At 40.8% G+C, this 20,866-nt stretch overlaps 2 protein-coding genes across 3 annotated transcripts in view; one reads left to right on the top strand and one right to left on the bottom strand.

The window, feature by feature from the left end:
• ACAD11 (acyl-CoA dehydrogenase family member 11) overlaps window positions 1–20,642 on the top strand; it is a 28,582-nt gene extending 7,940 nt beyond the window's left edge. Inside the window, exons 10-20 of the mRNA XM_068674555.1 lie at window positions 1,354–1,431; window positions 1,813–1,951; window positions 2,063–2,170; window positions 3,730–3,828; window positions 14,267–14,333; window positions 16,202–16,287; window positions 16,488–16,559; window positions 17,460–17,614; window positions 19,101–19,217; window positions 19,619–19,728; window positions 20,256–20,642. Coding sequence (XP_068530656.1) covers window positions 1,354–1,431; window positions 1,813–1,951; window positions 2,063–2,170; window positions 3,730–3,828; window positions 14,267–14,333; window positions 16,202–16,287; window positions 16,488–16,559; window positions 17,460–17,614; window positions 19,101–19,217; window positions 19,619–19,728; window positions 20,256–20,370 — 1,146 coding nt within the window. The 3' untranslated portion in view covers window positions 20,371–20,642. The remainder of the gene's footprint in view (window positions 1–1,353; window positions 1,432–1,812; window positions 1,952–2,062; window positions 2,171–3,729; window positions 3,829–14,266; window positions 14,334–16,201; window positions 16,288–16,487; window positions 16,560–17,459; window positions 17,615–19,100; window positions 19,218–19,618; window positions 19,729–20,255) is intronic.
• On the bottom strand, window positions 5,498–10,635 carry ACKR4 (atypical chemokine receptor 4). Of its 2 annotated transcripts, none has more exons than XM_068674559.1 (2): window positions 9,613–10,635; window positions 5,498–7,253 (listed from the first exon to the last, which is right to left on the bottom strand). In XM_068674559.1, the coding sequence occupies exon 2, from the start codon at window positions 7,250–7,252 to the stop codon at window positions 6,173–6,175; it is 1,080 nt and encodes a 359-aa protein (XP_068530660.1). In that variant the 5' UTR covers window position 7,253; window positions 9,613–10,635; the 3' UTR covers window positions 5,498–6,172. The 2 variants fall into 2 exon arrangements, with proteins under 2 accessions (XP_068530660.1, XP_068530659.1); XM_068674558.1 differs by having other exon boundaries at window positions 5,498–7,317; window positions 9,613–10,633.
• Window positions 20,643–20,866: the final 224 nt, after the last annotated feature.

Genomic DNA, 20,866 nt, shown 5'->3' with positions numbered 1-20,866 from the left:
CACCAGCTGTGGCAAAAGGAAAAAAAGTGCATCACATATCTTTCTTTATCCTGTACAGAAATTGTGAGTAACCAGAATGTCTTAGTGATTAATCACTAAGGATCATACTAGTTATTGCATCATGGCTACCACTGTTTCTGTGCATTGCAACATGGCTATCTTTGGATTTCTTGTTAGAAGCTTTGCAGTTAAGTTTGAGGAACTGATTTGTCTTCATCCAGCATGGGGACAAGCATGTTGTTCCACTGACTTCTGTTTCTGTAACTAGTCAGCCATTTCTCTCAGCTAATGCTGACTATATGATGGGACAAGCTAACCTGTTTGTGTTTGCTTTCATCTGAAAGTATCCTGCACTGTTTTGTTTTGGAAATCTTAACACTCAGTGAAGTGTTTGTGCATAACTTCCATGTTAGGGTGTTGCTGTTTTTTTCCGGGACTCTGTAAATCTCTTATTTTAAGAATGTTAGGGTGTGGTTTGTTTTCTTTTTGCTGTTAGGCAGAAGTGCAGGGAACATATTAATCTGGAAGACTTATGAATGCATCTGCAAAGAAAAATTGAGAGCAGAAACACTTTATATCCAAGGTTTCCTAAAAGTCAGTTGGTAATTTGTTATGGATTGTCCAAGGAAGCCTTGCAATAATTAGGTGTACTTGCTTTAAAAACAAACAAACCACAAATAACCATGGAAGTTTTGCAGATGAATAGAGTTGTGCTTATAAGTTATTTCTCATAACAGGAATTGCGAGCCAGGACTTGTAAAATCTGCAGGAAAAGGGCGATAATTTATTGGTTCTAAAACAAGTTCTGGGCCAGTTAGATAGTACTAATCCTTGATGCTTGGAATGACTGATTACATAATCTGTTAAAAAAAAAAAATATGTATTCTTTCAAATTAAAAAAATATCAACTAGCTTACGCACCTGATTTTTGTGATGAGAAGCCTGACTCTTAAGTGTCAGTACACCAGGCTTTTATTTGTTGTTTTACTTTTGGGTTCATTCCTGTTGCGTGGTGGTACTGTTGGCTAAGAGTTGCGTTTATCATCAGAATACACTTGCTTTCTGCTTTTGTCAGCATGCGTTTTAAACCACTCTAAACTATTTCTATGTATGAAATAACGTGTTGACTGGGGTCATCTCCATGATGCGTTTGAAGTCTTGCGAAATGAGGAAATTGCAGTTTGATTTTGAATTACATTTTATGTTTTATAGTGAAACCAACCATATAATTAAAAGCTGTGTTGACTATTTTATACTGGTTCCTTGAGGTGTAGCTACGGAAAAGAAAACATCATTTGTGTATGTTACACATGTTCTTAGTTTAAACAGCAACTTTTTAATTATTTCTCTTAGGAAATAATAGAATACTATGCTAGACATGGGAATACTGAGGAAAAATGGAAGAAACCGCCAGTGCTTGAGAGACTGAAGGTATGGGATAATAAATATTCTTGAACTCCCTAGCTGTGAAAAAACAGACATGGACTGTAAGAAATGTTGGTTTATTTTGCTGGAGAAGTTATTCTCTCTACATGAAAAGAAACAGAATGAGGAACTTTGAAAGGAAAAGAAGAAGGAAGGATGCAAAAGGAGCTGTGAATTACAAATGAGAAAAGCAAAAGAGAGTTATGTGAGGGGTGTGTCAGAACTTTAATTCAAAACCATACCCACTGAAAATAGCCTTTGAAGAAAGGCATCAGATATAATGGACAGTATGCTAGGCAGGAAGGAGGAAAATGCTCAGCAAGCCAGAATTTAATTGCTGTTTAAAGATTTATTGCTAATGTTTTTCCCTCCTAATTCTCTGAACAGGAAATGGCCAAAGCAGAAGGTCTGTGGAACCTTTTTCTCCCAGATGTCAGTGGTCTCGGCCAGCTTGACTATGCGCTAATAGCTGAGGAGACAGGGAAATGCTTCTTTGCTCCTGAGGTTTTCAACTGTCACGCACCTGGTTAGCAAACCCTGTGCTTTAGCTCCAGCACTGAGAGCATTAAAAAGTTGGGCATCTTACGCCTTAGCATTTGTGTCTGAAGAAGTAAACATGACTGCTCGTTTCTTACAGACACTGGAAACATGGAGGTCCTGCACATGTACGGGACTGAAGAACAAAAGAAAGAGTGGCTGGAGCCTCTTCTAGAAGGGAAAATTAGTTCTTGCTTCTGCATGACAGGTAATTTTTTTCTCAAAAAAAGAAAATGAGAAACCTTGGCAGAAGTTTCAGAATGTCACATGCAAGAAGTATAAAACGACAAATTGTTATGTGTTAATGAATTAGTGCAGACATTTTCACAGTATCTGGGAATGTGAATATGACATATAAACTCATACTTTACCTCTAAAGTATGAGTGCAAAGTGAAACACCCTTGTTTCTCTTTCCTGGTAGTTACTATTTCTCGTATTTTACCATGTTATCTTTTCCATATGCTTTCAATTTAGTTTTAGTAATAGCAAAACATATTTTATTGTACAAACCAGATTTATGATAGAACTTATCCTCTTCTTTTAAGTATGTTTTGGGGGTTCCCTAGAAACATTCGTATAGATACAAGTATCTTTATTCTGGTTTAAGATTTATATTTTCACAGTATGTCACAGGTAGAGGTTTTAAGACGTAACCTGAAGATAAATTGGAAAACATACAAAGGATTTGCTTTGTATGTAGATCAGCATTATATTCATTTTTGCTTTTCAAAGCTTGTGGTATTCAGCATTTCTGGTAGCTTTTGAACATGTGATGTCAAAACCTGTATCTTCCCGTGTCTGAAAGAGTTGAGAGAACCCTGTCTTGCAGAGGTAGGCTCTTATTTTGCAATTTCTGTGTCCCAGTGTTCCCCAACAGGAAGAGGATGCTTTCACCTTAAAGAAGGTGGCCTACCCTATTCTAGATGTAACCTATTTCATGATCCATCACGAAAGTAGTTTAAATCTCTGTATTTTCATTTGACAAGCATCTAGGAGAATAAAGGCTGAGACTGTTATCTAAGTACATTGGGAATGGGAAGGATTTAAAAACATCACGGAAGGAAGAAGGATGTTTACTCTCAAGAGTAGTCTGAGTTCAAAAACAAGCAAGTTTAAAGTGGCTATGAATAACATGTTATTAGAAAATAGAATACCTCTAATCACCAGCAGAGTGAGGTTCTGAAAACATCTTTTCTGCTGGGAGCAGAACAGCAATGCTGTCACAGAATCACACAGAATCACAGAATTTCTAGGTTGGAAGAGACCTCAAGATCATCGAGTCCAACCTCTGACCTAACACTAACAAGTCCTCCACTAAACCATATCCCTAAGCTCTACATCTAAACGTCTTTTGAAGACTTCCAGGGATGGTGACTCCACCACCTCCCTGGGCAGCCCGTTCCAGTGCCTAACAACCCTTTCAGTAAAGAAATTCTTCCTAACATCTAACCTAAAACTCCCCTGGCATAACTTTAGCCCATTCCCCCTCGTCCTGTCACCAGGCACATGGGAGAACAGGCCAACCCCCACCTCGCTACAGCCTCCTTTAATGTACTTATACAGAGCAATAAGGTCACCCCTGAGCCTCCTCTTCTCTAGGCTGAACAAGCCCAGCTCCTTCAGCCGCTCCTCATAGGACTTGAGCCGCTCCTCATAGGACTTGTCTTTAGAGTATGTCTAGATCCCTATATTTGTGGTGGTAGTACTACCTGTGTATTTAATCCAGTGATGTGTGTTGGTGGTTTGGTTTTTTTTCTTTAACACAGAACCTGATGTGGCTTCAAGTGATGCCACCAATATGCGATGCAGCATCGAGCGAGATGGAAACAGTTATGTGATCAATGGCAAGAAGTGGTGGAGCAGTGGTAAGTACAGAAACCCTACAAAGAGTGACTACGTCTACAGTTCTTTAAAAGAGCTGATAAAATTTGAAATGTTTGTCTTCCATTTCTGAGATGGAAAATTTACTCTTCTTGAGTAAAGAGAAGAGAAGGTAAAATAACAGAAAGAGTAGAATCAAGCTTTTGTTCTGTGAAAGTTCAAGACTTAAATCCCATTGGAGTTTTTGGGTCCATTTTAGAACCTCTCAGTTTAGTTTCCAGAGTGAATGCTGCTATTGCTCTTCAAAGTATATCTCTTTCCATCTGGTAACTTTCACATTTATGATCGCAGTCTTTAATCTTTGTTTTTATGAAGATGTCTTTGGCAGCTTGTGTGTGAGGCTTGAGTATACTGTGCAGCTCCAGTAGAATTTGGCTTGATTGTTAATCTAGTCTGTGACACTGACAGACTGCCTCTTACATGTGATTTTCATATCAGAAACTTCCCAGAAAAATCAGTGAGTTGGACTTTGTATTAAATGTCCCTGATTTTGGAGTAATTAAATGTCCCTGATTTTGGAGTAATTTTTTTTTACCAAAATGTAAGTGACGTATTCTGGAAAATCATCATTCACTGCAAATTTGGAAGCTGAGTTACTAGCTGTAACGAAACTTTAATGTTTAATTTGTGTACCTTTGTGTGGGCCAGCTACCTACACAGATATGCTTGTGCAATACCTAGATTCACCAGAAGATAGGGCTTGCTCTCTTTCCAGTACCACAGAACTCTGGAGGCAAAAGCAGGTATGGTATCTAGCCTCTTGACCTAAAAGTGTCACTTGACTGCTAGCTGCTACCCTTGTTCTGGGACAGTGTCTCCCAACTGTGTGTTGCAGTTCCTAAGGAAGTAATGGGAAAGTGTTTTAGCAGTTCATTCGCAGAAAAATGTTATTCAGAGTAAGCATCATTTGCTTTGTCTTAACCCTAATTGAAATAATTAGGGCAATGAAGACAATGCAGTTAGCTTCATTGGAAGAACTGAGTTTCTTACTATGTATGGGTGCTTTGCACATCTACAGTAAATCCAGCATGGTTTAAACATGTCAGGCTTATGGTGGGTGTGTAGGCCATGTGTTGAGCACCTCTGACTTCCCTGTTCATGCTCTGCTATTTCTCAAAATACTGGACTGAAATTCTGTAAGCTTTTGTCATCTAAACAGAGAGAAGAGGTTTGTGTCTTGTTTCTTGTCTGTCATCTTAGTTCTTTTTCTTTTAGTCCATAATTATGTAATTAGGACCAGTGTCTAAAACTGAGAGATTCCTGTTGGCTTTCATAAGCCGTAGCTCAGGCCCTTTGTTAGAGTCCATAGGATGTTTGAAGGCAGGGACAGTATGTTGTAATACGCCTTTTTTGTCTTTGCATTTAGAAACCTGATACATTAACGTATTTCAAACCTTTCCAGAGACTAACAAAAAAGCTGCTCTTTTTCTGTAATTCTTGCCAGCCCTGGGGTAGAGGACAGCTTTGGTACTTCTCTATGGAAACACTGTAAATCCCACCAACCACAAGCTCCACATGGAGTCAGAACCTCTCTTGTTCATAGAGCCAGGCTTCTAGCCTTTGCTGATTGATAAAAGCCTGTGATGAGAGATGTCAATGCCTACTAAAGCAAAGCAAAGATAAAGATATGAAAAAAAATGAAAGGCAGTGCACTTTTAATGTTCTTATATTTTATTGTATCTCAGCATAATTTAGAAGATTATAGTTATTGCAGTGTCTTGTCCATTTTACAGATTCTGACTGGAAATTCCAGGCCCTGGGTCTGAAATTTAACTTAAAACATTTTCTTGTATTTCTGCTAATGCTTCAACTTCACTATTTTGGCATTTACATTTGATGATACATTTACAGAGATCTGGAATGTGCCTCCCGTAGGACACTGGGCTTGTTGAAGTTTAGGGTGAGCAACAAATGGAGAGATGAAAGGTCATTTTAGGTAGCTGCAGAGCAGGAGTTAGTGTTTTTTTGTGGAGGATATTCTTGTTGCTATACGTATGTGAAAATACATCTAGAAAATAGCTTTCTTTCCCCTCTCAATTCTCAGCCATGAACTGATACCCCATTTTTAAATCTTAATATTTTGGTTTGTTTGTAGTAAATACCTGAATTGTTCCTGGCACTTTCAGTATTTGCTCTTGCTCAATGCTTAATTTTGATAATGATGTACCACTTTGAGTTGCAGTGTAGTGTCTTGGCTAGTCTGTAGGTTCAGAGATTCATCTGAAAGTTGGCTTGCAGAGAAACAGCTGTTGAAAGAATATACCTCCCCCCCCCCCCCCCAAAGTTAGTAAATAATTCCCCTTTTGAGTAAAGTAATGCAATAATAGTCTATATGGTGAAGCTAACTGTTTGCTCAGTACGGTCTTCAGAATTCATAGAAATTTCTTCAGTCACTCCGTTCTGCTGTTGTCTTCTCCAGTGGCCGTAATTCTTTGCTATTTTCATAATGTGCATTTTAAAGGAGGCGCCCAAAAAGGCATACAGGAGAGGGTTCAGGCAGGCGTGAAACAAAGCGATGCTCTTGGTGACCTGGAGTGCAATGTCTATGGTTTTACTTGCATCACAGTCAGTAATCAATAAATAGATGATATCTATGGCTCGCCAGAACTTAACAATGTTGTAAGGCAGCTGAGTAATAATGAAAGCGGCCACCACTGCCAGCAGAACCATGAAAGGTCGAGACTTTTTGGCGTTTGCAGATCTGAAGATTGCTCGAGCAGTGACTGAATAGCAGGTCAGCATTACTAGGAAAGGAAGCAGAAATTCCAGGATAATTTCCAGGATTTGAATGGTCGCTTTTAAGAGCGTTTCCATGTTCGCTGGAAATACAGGAAGGCATTCGTTCCTGTTATTGTGCTTTTTGACTTGGTTAAAGATCAGTTCAGGGATACTGAGCAGTACGGCAGCCAGCCAGACACAGCAGCAGGTCATGCTGCAGCGTTTACCACCCCTTCTGTGCCCTTGGGATCCAGCAGTCGCCCTGTATCTGTCCACACTGATGCAGGCCAGGAACAGCATGCTAGAGCTGAAATTCATGGTGTACAGCGAAGAAGTGAGCTTGCACATGGATGTTCCAAGTTCCCATCCCTGCACTGCGTTTGCAGCCCAAAAAGGGAGTGTGAAGAGCAAGAGCAGATCGGCGATGGCGAGGTGCATGATGTACATATCTGTCTTGGTCTTCAGTTTCTTGCAGTAGGCATAAATTGCTACCACTAAGGAATTTCCTGCGACTCCGACAGTGAAAGTCAGTGCGTAGAACACAGGAAGGAATAATTTCCTGAACTTTCTCACATCGTCTTTTTCACAGAGAAGCTCGTACATGTTGTAATCTATGACGGAGTTGAGATCCTCCTCCTCATCCTCAGTCCAGTAATCAGTTGAGTTGTTCATATCCCAGTCCATGACCATCCTAAAAGTCAAAAAAAAAAAAAAAAAAAAAAAGAAAAAAGATAAGGGGGAGGGATGGGAAGGAGCTAAGGGATTGAGAAGACAGACAACGAAGAAATAATATTGGTTTCAAGTCTTAAAATTTTGTACATAAAGCACAACTATCTCATGGAGTCGATTGCTGAACGGTGGCGGAAGAGACTTAGTTTAGTCTTTGTCTCACGCAATGAACTGACTTATGCCCAAGTGGAATTTCTTACAGAATCAAACTAAGGTGGGCAGACTGAATCTTAGGAAACTGCTCAGGATGTTATGCACACAAAAGAATCTTGTCACATACAAAACTGCCCACAAGTACCCAAACAGTTCAGAAGCTGTTTGAGTACTGCCTCATGATGGATTTATTCCATAAACACCAGGGCTGTATTCTTACTGCCTGTTTAAGGTTGAAGTTTAAGTGATCTTATCTTCAGACTATGTCTTAAGCAAGCCATGTCCTACAGTATTTTCTTCTGTTGTAATTGTTTTCATTGACTAATTTGCTGAAATTCTTTCTGATGTAAACTACAGTGTTGCAGAGCCCCATTCTCTTAAAATAGATGGGATTAAGATTTCTTAACAGATGTAGCAAAAAGCTGCTGAAAATGAAAAACATGTGCCCCTTTCTCGTCTTCTGCAATTTTCCAAATTTGAGGCCAATGTTACATAAAACAGATTTTTATCTGGCATTCTGCTCAGAGCTGCAGTTTTGCTTTTTCAAGCTCTGCAAAACTCCAAATACTGTCTCTGTTTTTGAGACAGGAGGTTATATGAATGTTTGCCAAATCTTTATGACAAACTATCTGCTTAAAAATATTTTTCACGTATTCTGCCTACCAGGAAAAAGAAGTTACTGACTGATGGCTCATTCAGGTATACAAACCAATTATATAGACAGAAATGAATAATGTCTATTCTTACTTGATATGTATATTGTGGTGTTTTTTCTAAGTGACTGTGCTGTATAATTTTTAAAAATTGTTTTGGTTAGGAATTAACCATTTGGTATGGCTTTCACCATTAATGACTATATAGAATTTTTTGGTTAACATTTCAAAACAATGATTACTCATAGTTTAAGTCTTGCAGCCTTATCATTTACTGTTGCCTAAATGAAATGTGCAGACTGGAAAGTAACGTAATTCTATTTATTAAGTTTATCAGGGGTATCAATTCTGTGCCTAACAGTTCAGGTTAGCAGACTTTTTCAGCAGGGGTAATCTTTCGCAGCTTTATAATACTTCGAAGGAGAGATTTAGACATCAGCAGCAAATGTTTCTTTTTTTAGTAGAAGGGGAACTGCTGCAGCCTCAGTTTAATCCTCTTAGCCAAGATTAGAAAAAAAAAATTAAAACTTTAATTGAAAAGTTCAGGCTGTGGTCTAAACTTCTATTACAGAACCTATCTGGGAATGCTTAATCAAATTGCATCACTGACAAATTTGCTTGGAATCCAAATGACAAACACTTCAGTGCAAACTTTATGAAGTCTGGATATCACAAAGCAGTTTGGCTGTGACAGGGAACATGCTCTGCTGCCTTACGTGATTTTGGCTGACCTAAGTCCTTGACAGAAACAGTTTTGTAGTATTCAATAGTTGACATTTCTTCCTTGAAAATAAAGTCATATTTTGGCTAGCATGCCTATTCGTATTATGACATTCCTCTTGATGTTGTTTCTCAGGCACACGCACGCATACACGCTCCATAAAGCACAGCTGTCCCGTGGAGCCAGTTGCTGAACGGTGCAGGAACAGATTTAATCTCAGCCCACAGAGCGAGCCACTTTATGCCCCAGCGGAATTTCTTACAGAATCAAATTAGTGTGGGTAGACTGAATCTTACAGCTGGAGAGTGCTCAGGATGTCATGCACAGAAAAAGGAGTCTTATTGCATACACAACTGCCCACACATACCCAAAACAGCTCAGAACCTCAGCTGCTTTTACAAGTATTGTTTTCTAGGAGATATGTTAATAGGTATATTAATAGACAGCATTGTATGATTTTTTGCATTCTTTTTCCAACCTTCTAGTTAGATACAAATTCAGCATTTCTGTGTGATAAACTTGACATGGAATTGATCATCCAAATACGCGTTGAATGAAGTTAATATTCCCAGTTTAAACATGCAGACTTTTCTTTGATGAATTGAGCAGTAACCTCCTCCTCCTCTACCGAACAAATCTATTTTAAAAATTGGAAACAAGCATGTGCCTTAGTTAAATGAAGTCTCTCTGTAAAGCCAACTTAAGGAAGAGTAAATCCTAGCTCTTCCACTTGTAAATAAGATAGATATATCATTGCTAGCATACAAAACTGCAAAAAATAAAACAAAACTAACCTTTTGTCAGCAGAGTGGTAGCAGGTACTGCAACTGAGATGTGCTCCAGTGAAATGGTCCGAGTTGGTCTGACACGTTACATTTTGTCTTCAGGCACCACACCCTCCTCTGGAAATCAGTTGCACTTTCATTTTGACTCACCAGTAAGAAGAAAAAAATCCTGCTTTCCTTGAAACTTCTGTGCTGAGGTGTCACGTTTCCTACTTTCTTCCCTGTTCCCTGGCATGCAAGTATTCATTCAAACATCGAAACTCCTGCTACTTCAGTATGTTACAGTGTGGGTTAGTCCTGAAAGTCCCTTTTTCATATAGTCAAAAGGGTTTAACAGATCACACACTTAAAATGTGAAAAGGAGGAAAAAGTGGGAGAGGTCTTTTCTAGGACAGCAGCCAGTAGGAAGTCACTGCATCCTTTCATCAGGGCAGTACTCTGCTTTTCGATAGCTGCCTATGTAAGGATTTAAGAGAACCTTTTATCCCACTTTTTAGTAACTTTTCAGGGGATACAATGAAGAGATGTGTGCTTTTTGTGGAATGGAGTGGAATGTTTGCTCATTCGGTATTAGATATTGAACAAAACTGGGAAGGTGATAGCAAACAGATGTGAAAACAAGTGGCAAGCTGTCAGCCAGAGGATAAGCAGATACTCCTGCGCCCTGTGGGAGAGTTCTCAGGGACTTGGATGTTACCAGTCAGGCTCATAATCACAGTAGCATTTGATAATATTTCTTCAGAAACTGTAGAGGAAAAACAAGATGCTGTTCTTTCCATGAGGCAATGTTTCTTTCACTTGCAAGTGTGCTGCCTGGGTTATAAGGAGACAGTGCTTTTCCTGGAGATGAAAGATGCAACAGTTCTGTGTTTCACATGCAGATGTTGATATTTCAGCACTGAGGTATGGACTTGTGCTAAGAATTCCTGAGATAGCTGGATCTTGCTTAAATTTCCACAATTCCTAGAGCTCAAATCGGTCTCTTGTGCAGGTATTGTCTTGTGCAGAGGTTCAGGAGCCTTTCCTGGTCTTTCAGAGCTTTAATTCTAGTGGGATTTCCCTGTATCCTGTAGCAATTGTATGAGTTTCAGTAAATGCAACATCGATGCCAAATGATAAAGAGAGGCTTTGGGCAGACCCGACGTCAGGTTTCGCTTTTTGGCACACTGGCTAAACTGACACACCTGCTAGGGCTGGATTAGCCATCTGTCTGTGTTTCAGCTATTTTGGAATACACGAAAGGAAAGGTTTTCAAAGTGGACAGCTCAGAACGTAACAGGCAGATGTTTTCCACATTCTTCTAGCTTCATTTGTGTTCGCAAGAAGAAGAAAAATAGATTGGAAGAGGAATTACAGACCGAAGAAAGAATGCTGCAGTGTTTGTGCTGAGTTCTTAGCTAGAGCCTTCATCTTGAGTTGTCATAGCATTTTTTCTGGTGTTTGCCATGATAGATAAGGATATTTGGGTTACTTCCAGCATGTCTGCTCCTTGCAAGTCATGTCGTTGCTTAAGAGGCCTGAGCTCTATATCCATAAAATAAGGGAGCCTTGCAGTTTTCCTGGATGGCTCTTGTCTCAATATTGTCCCCAGCGTGATAGAATAATCAGGGCAGAACTGAGAAAGCTCCTTGGGGGGGCTTTTTATATATCTCTGCATTTACCTGCAGAAAAGGCATTTGTGTTGTCAGTGGCTAAGAGGTCCTGTGGGCAGGCTGCCGGAAGGCAACTCATGTAAGTACTGGGCTGTTATTGCAGTGCCTCAGTTCCTCAGAGCTTTGCAGGGTACAGGGAGAAGAGAAGCCTCCAGTCAGGGTACAGGAATAATGCCGTCACGCCAGGCTGCATTTTAGTATGGCCCTATGTGCTCAAAAGTGGAAGAGTGAATGCAAAGTGCCAGTGGAGCGTTCGACTAAGAAGCATCTGCAGCTGTGTAAAAATGGGATGGAGGAGGGGGAAAATTGAGATCCCCTCGTCTCCATTAGATCTCTGCTGACAGCAGCCAACAGCACGCTGCCATCCACCTTACTCAATCCAGTCTGTTCCTGGAGGAGAGTCCAGAACATCTGTCCGTCAGTGCCTCTGAAGTTGCTGAGATGGTAAATGTCACCACAAACCTCTGATCTTTAACTGGGAGAGGTAACCCAGCTGGCTGACCAGTAACCTGACAAGAGCTATAGGTATTCTGAGTATTCAAGGAGTAGATTATCTTACCTTCGTCTTCCTAGCCAAAAACTGAAAGATGGGACATTGAAAAACAGGTAACTAAGTTGCAAAATGAGAAACAGGTAATGAAATTGCAAAAACTAAGTGCCATTGGCTTATGAAACCAGTGAAGTTTGTACTGTCTGTGTCTGTGCTAGTTAGTACTCTCCACCAAGAAGAACCCACATATGAGTTGATTTTGTGAAGGACAGCATCTTGAGCCCTCTGATAGCAAAGATTAGGTTTCTCATAGGGTTGTGATCAGTCCTCTACGCACATTAAGTGTCTTTGTCTTTGCATGTGTGAGCGCAATGAAGGATTTTAAAATACAATATGTTAGTTGCAATATGTTAGAATCACTTACAGTGACTCCAAGTGGAGCAGCATTGTGGTTTACAGGTTTTGGATAGGTTGTGCAGACATACGTATGAAAATGCTGATTATAAAGCCTGTCAACGCAGAACTGTACTTAAAACTGACCTCCTAAAATCTCTGTAAGTTCTGTTTGTTGAATTGTGAGTTCCTTGCAGAACTGCAACTAACTCCAGCCAAAATGACAGGCGTCTGTGGCTCTTCCCTCCCCTCCTCCTGCAGTTTCTTTGAATTCCAGAAGTAACATGTGAATGCCATTTATAAACTAGGGATTTATTCCATCCAGGCAGCCTGCATTTTTTTCAAAGCACTGGAATCTTTCAGAGACCTGCGTTGGACTACAACTTCTTTCTTTCTGGAATTTATGCTCAAAGTTGGACTGAAATTTGTTTGGGATGTTCAGAACTTTAGGCTGGAAGGAGTAGAAAGGCCAGGAATTTGTCCTTTTTTGCTGTGCTTAGATGGGAAAAAGTATGCATGAAACTGAGGTATGCATTTGCCTTCCAAGAACTTATTTGTTCTGATGATTTAGAACTCCTGACCAGATGTCTGGTTCTCAGTGAACTCCTCACAAAGTTCAACATGAAAGCTTCTTCTGATTTGTTCACAGAGTGGTGAAATTCTGCCTTTTTTTTTTTTTTGAAGCAGGGATGTTTCTTGAGTGTAGTTTACAAAACCGTTTGTGTGCTGGTTCCAGAAAGTCAAAATAACCTTTCTTGTAAACCTCACTTCAACATAAATGTGATTTAGAAGATACCACATGTGCAATTCTGTGGAAAAGGAGAAGAGTCAGTTACCCCTTCAGAGCCCAACACTTCCCTTCTCAGGGGAATATACTGCAAAGCGTGTGTTGTGTTCTCTGGGGGCTGATCACCTGCCCGTTGTAGTTGCCCAAATGAGGTGACTGAGTTCTTCCTTTTCTCTACCAAGCTGATTTATCCCTTCCCACCTCAGCTTTTTGCTCAGCTGTTTTGGCTCAGTAACCTAGCACAGCTTGTGGGCCACAGATAGCCCCGCTTCAAAAACAAAGGACGAACAGCATGCTGCAGGAGAGGAAGGTGAACAGCCCTCAAAACAGATCAGAGGGAAATAAATCTCTCTTCTCACTTCCTGGCCATCCCAGCAGCTGGCCTTGCAAGGAAGGAGCTCTTCTCGAAGCCAGGTGGTTGTATTGTGTAGGCCAGAGGCTCACAGACCTTGTGGTAACAGCTGCCTGAACAGTTACAAAGGTAAAAGATCCTTGTTTCTACGTGTCCAGTGCAGTCCTGCCCTCTTTTCCCTTTGTTGTGTGTGTGAGACATTGAAAGGAATGAGGGCATGCTTGGGTACTAAGGAACTTTTAAAGAAAAAAATAGCGGGGATTAGGTTTCTTAGAAAAATTATGTCATTTTAATCGACGGTAGAATCTTTTAGGACCTGTACATTAAAATGTCGGCTTTATGCTACAAATACACGTATCAAATAAGGTTGTCAATGGCTTGGGATGCTAGCAGATTATTTTCAGTTAACAATTTGCACTGAGCTTATTTCTTTGGAGCACAAACTAAAATCATTTGCTTAAGGGAAGTTCCTGAAGTTGTTGAAATAGTAGCAAAATTATCAGTGATAACCCTTTAGAGGTCTTACTCGCCTAACTCGCTGGCTATAATGTGGTCAGCATTTCATTCCCATATAGATCCTCCTGTCTTTACAGCTTGAAGAAGTTTTACTTTTGAATTGGCAGCATTTCACCTTCAGGTGTGCTTTGTGTTACACTTACTTGCTAAGCTGCAATGGAGACAAAAGTAATTAGATTCCTCGTCAAGTTCCTTCTTGTTCTTTTTTCATAGGAACAGGTGGCAGAGCTGGGTCCTGGAGGGTTTGGATGTTTGGCTTTTGGTTTTCTCCCCATAAATCAGTTCAATTTGCATACTAAGTAATGATACGGATTTTGTTCAGGTCTGGTTACTGAGCATAAACACAGAAGTGGATTGCAGCCTTGTTCCTGTAACACAAAAGGAAGGCAGATTTATCCACATGAAGCTTCATTTGATTCTGTATTGAGATTTTCATACTGAAAATTATTTTTGTGTTTGTGACTTTTTTTAAGGTGCTGGGAACCCGAATTGTAAAGTTGCAATTGTAATGGGCAAAACCAAAAACTCCTCAGCATCCAGGTAAGGAGTTACATTAGATTCAGAGAGTTACCTAAAATTTGTTTCACTGCTTGCAAAAACTTTAAGTGAGATAGCATTAATTGCCTTGATTGGTTGGCTGTGGGTGTGAATTACAGGGAACTTCCAAGCCTGTTTGTGCATCTTTTTAGCAAACAATGTTGATGACCTGTTCCTGCTCTGCTCTCAGCTGCTGCTGATTGAAAGCTCTCAATTTTTTCACTCTCACCAACTTGCATCCGCATGCTTCCCCCTCCATTGCAGTAGCTCGAGTGTTTGTGCAGCTGTGTGATGAATTGGATCAGGAAATTCTCTGGAGTTCACCAGCTTTATCTTGGCCGCAGTATTTTTAGTTTGAATTAGTTGTTTCCAGAACAGGAGAGTGGGGCAGCTTCCTCTGCTGCCAGTGTGCGTGCAGCTGTGTCGATGCGCACTGGATGCACGAAGTCAGCCCGTGTGTATGGGTGAGCTGGGTGGCCAGCCAAGATAGGCCTCATATTGCCTGCCAACACATGGCCACCAGCTCCCTAAATGGCCTCTTTTGTGCCATGACTGCTCTTAGGGTAGTGCCTGTTCTGCTGTCACCATCACTGTGGGATGAGGGCCCCGTGGCACACGTCCTGACTCTCCCACAGGAGGAGAAGAGAGTCAGTTGTTGTCTAGGGTAAAGAAGAATTTATGACTTGAATGCACCTCTTTATGGGGTGTCATATCCTTGTGTCAATAGCATGCTGCCTTTTTTTTCCTATTTAATTTGAAATTTCTACTACCTTGGGCTTACAATTTGTAAGCATGGCTTATCAAAATGGTTAACAAGAGGAATTGCTTGCTTAAACAATAACAAAACTTTTCAAAGCTTGCCTGAACAGACACGTGGCCTATCAGAGACCTGAAGCTGTCTGCTAAGTTCTTCCAAAAATTATCTGTAGGTACAGAAATTAAGTTTGAAACACAAGGTGTTTATGTGAAGTTACGTGCACAGAGAGCATTGCACATCTTTAATCAGACCTACTCATTCCATTCCTACATAGGAATACGATTTTTCTTTTTGCTTAAAATAAGCATGAGGCATGTCACGTTCTACTGCTATTACCGAACTGAAATTTCCTCTTGCAAAAACCTTATGCAAGCTGTGAGTAAAATGCTTTGTGACTGGTTCCACTGAAATCACGCAGCTTGTGACACGCAAGATTGAAACAATTTTTATTGCCAAGTTGGATTTTAGCCCAAATTCCACTGATTATCAGAGGTTTTTGGATTTGATAAGCTTCCATTGAAAAGTAAACAGTAACTGTCTTCCAGCATACAGGATGCTTTGTCCAGAGGCTGTGCAAACTGTGGCATCTGTTGAGCTCTTGGAAGCTGAACAAGAGTTCACGGAAGGAATTACTGTTCTGCACTTTCTAGAACAGGAGACTTGAGTTCCGGTACCTGGGAAGTCGCCTCCAGTCTTGTGTGACTACTAACTGCCCTTAAATTTCCTGGAGGCATTTAAGCATGAGGGTCATTTTCCTGAACTATGGGCAAGCCAAAATTATGACGATGATAAATGTGTTTTGAGAACAAAAAGGAATTGCCAAGAGGAGGAAGTGGGCTGTATGATACAGGAACAGATGGTAGAAACTTGCACAGGTGACAGACACAAAGCTTTTCGTTCACGGTACATTAGATGGTAAAGTTCAAGGAGGTTTGCAGCATGCGTGCCATACTACGTGCAGGCAGGATGGCTGCCATCAGTATAGGTAAATCTCAACATTTTCTTTATGCAAGTGCTAAAGGGAGGATAGAAAATAAAAAAAAAAAAAGAAAGGGGAGGGGACAGAGGGGGCAGCTCAAAGTTAATTGCAACTTGTATCTTCTGTCTTGATCAGGTACAAGCAGCACAGCATGATCCTTGTTCCCATGGACACGCCAGGAGTGAAGCTGATAAGACCCCTCTCTGTGTTTGGCTACCTGGGTAGGTGATGGTATTTGTCAGCTGTATGGCTGGTAAGTTGCTGGCGATCTCAGCAGCTGCGGTAATATTCCTGAATATTGTATACAACATAGACCAGTAAAATGCAGACAAACAGTCAAATTGAAGGCCTCTATTATTTTTTTAAAATGCATATTGCATCCTCCTTCATTTTATTTATTGTGTTTTCTCTGTACCTGCAGATGAGATCCACGGAGGCCACTTTGAGATACATTTTAATGACGTGCGAGTACCTGCCTCCAATATAATACTGGGTGAGTTTCAGTATTAATTCCTTCTTAGTGCGTACAGCAACAAACCAAATTTTACAAAACGGTTTATTTTATGACTCATCCTAAGTAAGCGTAAACTGCTAGTGGGGGATTCCTTAGATAAGGTGTGTCCAGAAGGACTGGCTGGCTGAGCCAGGTTCTCAAACACGTGTAAGAGGGAGCCACGCGTTCTGTAGCAGCCTGTCTGCTGCCTGAATAGAGCTTGTTTAGAGCAAAAAATGAATGAAGAAAGTAAGTTAGCTGTTGTGCAAAAATCAGTTCCATGAAGCGGAACAAAGCAGAAACCATCAGTGGCATTCTTTCCCCCAAGCCACTTTTTTAAAAAAGGCAGTGAAGAGTGTTCTGCTGTAGGCTGTGGCCAACCAAACCTGGGTACCTGCAGATTTAGCAGAACTGAAAGAAAAATGAAAGAATGAGCCGGCCAGCTCTGTGACCTTCTGCAGGGACACCTTTGCTCTAGTTCTCTTAGCTGGAAAACATCAGCATTTAAATAGTTTTTTCTCTCTTTTTTTTTTTTTTATTAATTATTTTTATTACTCTGAAAGAACTTTCTCTCTGTAGTAGCCCTTGGACTTGGAAAGCTCAAAGTTTTCCCCCAGATTCTTATACCACGCCTCACAAGTGTATTTTTCAGTGTGAAATTAACATTAAATCAGGTAAACCAAAGCCTCTCAGAAACCACCTTGGGGTGTTCTTTGTGCTGTAGGTTGTATTAACAGTAGGGTAATACAGATCTAGTTAAATGAGCACAACAATCCTACAAAATAAGCTTTCAGGTTTGCTTTTAGCAGTGATGCTATGTGGCCCCTTCTGCTCTGAGCTACGAATTGTTTGAAGCAGGAACGAAGGAATCTGCATGTACCTGTTTTTCTTTCCCACCAGGTGAGGGAAGAGGGTTTGAGATAGCACAAGGTCGGCTCGGGCCAGGCCGAATTCATCACTGCATGAGGTCCATCGGTGCGGCTGAAACCGCTTTAGAGATCATGTGCCAGCGTGCGGCAGAGAGAGAGACTTTTGGGAAGAAGCTGTACCACCACGTAAGCATGTTCTCTCTTTGTCCTAGTTCACACAGTCCAGATACCACCTGTTTTTTTGCCCATGCAATGGACAGTGCAATAGCTGTGCCCTGCCGTTAAGTTACTGTTAATGATGCTTCAGAGGTCTAAGGAAAAAAAATCATATTGGGAGGCTCCTATTTTTCACTATAACTTTAGGATTTTTTTTTTTTCCTTACAATCCTTAGCTGGTTTTCAATACAGATTTTGCTACCGTGGTTTTCATCTGCTTTTACTGATGTTGGGACAGGTATTTGATTAATGGTACGCGTGAAAGTACAGCCTAGTACAAGGCCAAACTGGGATTTTGGTCTTTTCTAGCTCTGGACTTGAAATACAGTTTTGTGAAAGCTTCTCTCTTGTACCAATAGGCAGAATAAGCTGACAGTTCCTTTTAATAGGAATTCATAGGAATTTATGGGAATTTAGGAGGTAGCCTATCACATTTCAAGTGTTCCTCAGTCTTACCCAACAGATAAGATGACTTTATTGGAAAAAAAACATGTAAAGGCAATGGAAAGAGGAAGCTGAGTTAGTGTCTGGCACAGGTTATGGAGAAGTTTGTATAGAGCCAGAGGGAACAAACTTACAGATCCACTTTACAGTCGTGTCATTGCCAAACTTCCCTTCACTGCTACAACATAGAATTAATAACAGTTGGATGAGGTGCACTCTGCATTTGTCAGCAGCTCATCAAAAGGAAAACTGATGAAGCCACAGGCAAGACAGGGCAGGAGGCAGCTGCATCTTCCCTACAGCCTGAGACTGGCGGAGGCTCCAGCGGGCTGTTCACTGACCAGCATCACATGAACGTTTTTCTGATGTGCACAGAGAAAACAGCCGAGAAGGAAAGGGCTGCCAGTATCAGATTTTGCAAGCGAATGTCCCATATTTCAAACTTCATTTGGATCAAGGGAGCTGCTAATTTACCACTGTGAAGACAGATGCAGCCAGCACCACCCTGCAGCTGTTTGTCAGGGTGTGTTAACACACCATTACCAGTAGCTTACGAAAAACAACTGGTTCCTCTCTCCTCTTTCACCACCTCACCCTATCAAACACCCCAAGTTTTTGTATAGCGTGGCATGCCACGTGGGAAGAGGGTTGTGAGGTGCAGTATCAGGTAAAGGAAAGCAGGGAGTAAAAAAACAAGCTAATTTCTTGAAGCCCTTCAAAGCCTATCAGCCCATGGGGATGCTCACAGAAATGAGAGTGAACCGGGCTATATTTTCCCTCCCTCCTTGCTTGTCCCTGCCAGGAAAAGCAGGGCTGTGACTTTTTTGTATTAAATATTTTTTCTTTTTTTCCCCTCATAGTAAATTAGATGCATCTAACTACCTTTAGTTTACACAAGTCTCTCTCCACATGACTGAACATATGCTGAGGCATACAGACACCTTCCTTAGGGCAGGTTTACCCTGGCAAGGTAGAAGGCATTAACTGTTATTTTTTTCCTCTGTCTCCTCAGGAAGTTGTTGCCCACTGGATTGCTGAGTGCCGCCTTAGCATAGAACAGGCAAGACTGCTAACGCTAAAAACAGCCAGCAAGATTGACACGTTGGGCAACAGAAGAGCTAGGAAAGAGGTAAGCTTGTTGGCAGCTGGAACCCATGCTTTTTCACAAGATAACTGGTTGAAATTTAAGCTAAAAATATTGCTAAAAGTTGGCCTAATCACAGAGTACAACTTCATGTTGCAATAGGAACTCTCGTATTGAGATTGAAGAGAGATCTCAGTTTAACAAGATTAATTTTTAAATACTTCATCAGATTGAGGAAGTAGAGCCTGGTCACCTCAACCCAATGGCAAAGTTTTGTGTTTTTCTCTTGGAGAGGATTTAACTCACTAAGGGAATGGGAAGAGCAGAGCGCTCATACATCCTCTAGAGAAGAAGGGATGCACTATGAGAAACCAAGCCTCCATAGAACAGTTTGGTAAAATGTTCTCTTATTAAACTGTTGCTATTATGTTCTCCTTTAACCACAGGTAGCCATGACCAAAGTGGTTGTACCTCGAGCTGTGCTTAAAGTGATTGACTGTGCGATCCAAGTGTGCGGGGGAGGCGGAGTTTCCCAGGATTTTCCTTTGGCTTCACTGTGAGTAAGGGATACTTGTGTTAAGCAAAAGGCTTAGTTACTAGAGATAAGGTAATTTTATCATGCCAGTACATGCTGTTTTTTTTTTTTTTAACCTCAGGGAGCCAGAAATCATAGTAAACAGGCCCTCTTGCACAACTTGTTCTTCAAATTAAATCCCCATGCATTGCTTTATCCTTAGCAAAAAAAAAAACAAACACACAACCAAAAAACAACCACCACCAAAACCCAGAAGCTGCCAGTGGACCTAAAGTGGTTCTTACAAGCAGCAGAGAGGATCTGTTTCTAAAGCTGAGTCTGATCCCTTATGTTGATGAAGTAAAGTGAGCCTTCGGGATTTCCAGCCCATGCATCTCAACCCTGCCAGAAAGACTTTGCTGCAGCACCTCCTGTGTTATGAACATCACCTCCCGTCTTTTGAGGAATCTCATTAAAAGGATGACTAGCAAAAATAGTTGAGAACTCCTGCTGTCAGACTAGTTTGCTACTGCAAAAGGGCTGTACCTAATTCAGATCTTCCCACACAGGTTTGCTTACATTCGCACCTTGCGCCTGGCAGACGGGCCTGATGAAGTTCATCTCTCAACAATTGCAAGGTGGGAGCTGCTCGATCAGTCGAAGAAGCTAACTGCAAAAATTTGATGTCAGCATAAAGCCCTCTCATGTGGATGGAGGCCTCAGGAAAGATCACATTACTCAGTGCAATAACGTCTAAGCTAAAATTGGATCAATATAAAACCCTGATTCTGGTTTGAATCAGTATGCATTCTCAACCTTAACTTGTAATTATTACATTTATTAATCAGGGGCTTGCTGTAAGAGTTCGTAGAATACCCTGTCTGAAGTAAGGGTACATGTAAACAGAATTCATCTGGGTTCTTTATAACACTGATTAAAATCTATTTTCTAACAGGCTTAAAGTGCTTTATTTGCTTTGAGCCAAAGCCCTCTAACTTTTTATTGTAGAGTCAAAGCAGTTCTCATATGATCTATGGCAAGTTGACAAACTTAATTACTGATTAAATGACAAACTATTAAACAAATAAATGCTGTTCTTCCCCCTTCCAAAGCTCGGCGTCAGTCCAATCCCCTTTCCTCTCCTTTATCCTGCTCTAAACTCTCCTCATTTTCACCAAAC

The sequence above is a fragment of the Anas acuta genome, chromosome 2, assembly GCF_963932015.1.
Source record: "Anas acuta chromosome 2, bAnaAcu1.1, whole genome shotgun sequence".
In the NCBI taxonomy this organism is placed as follows: domain Eukaryota; kingdom Metazoa; phylum Chordata; class Aves; order Anseriformes; family Anatidae; genus Anas; species Anas acuta.
Note: the sequence above shows the minus strand (reverse complement) of the source record. Positions and strands in the feature narration are given on the sequence as shown.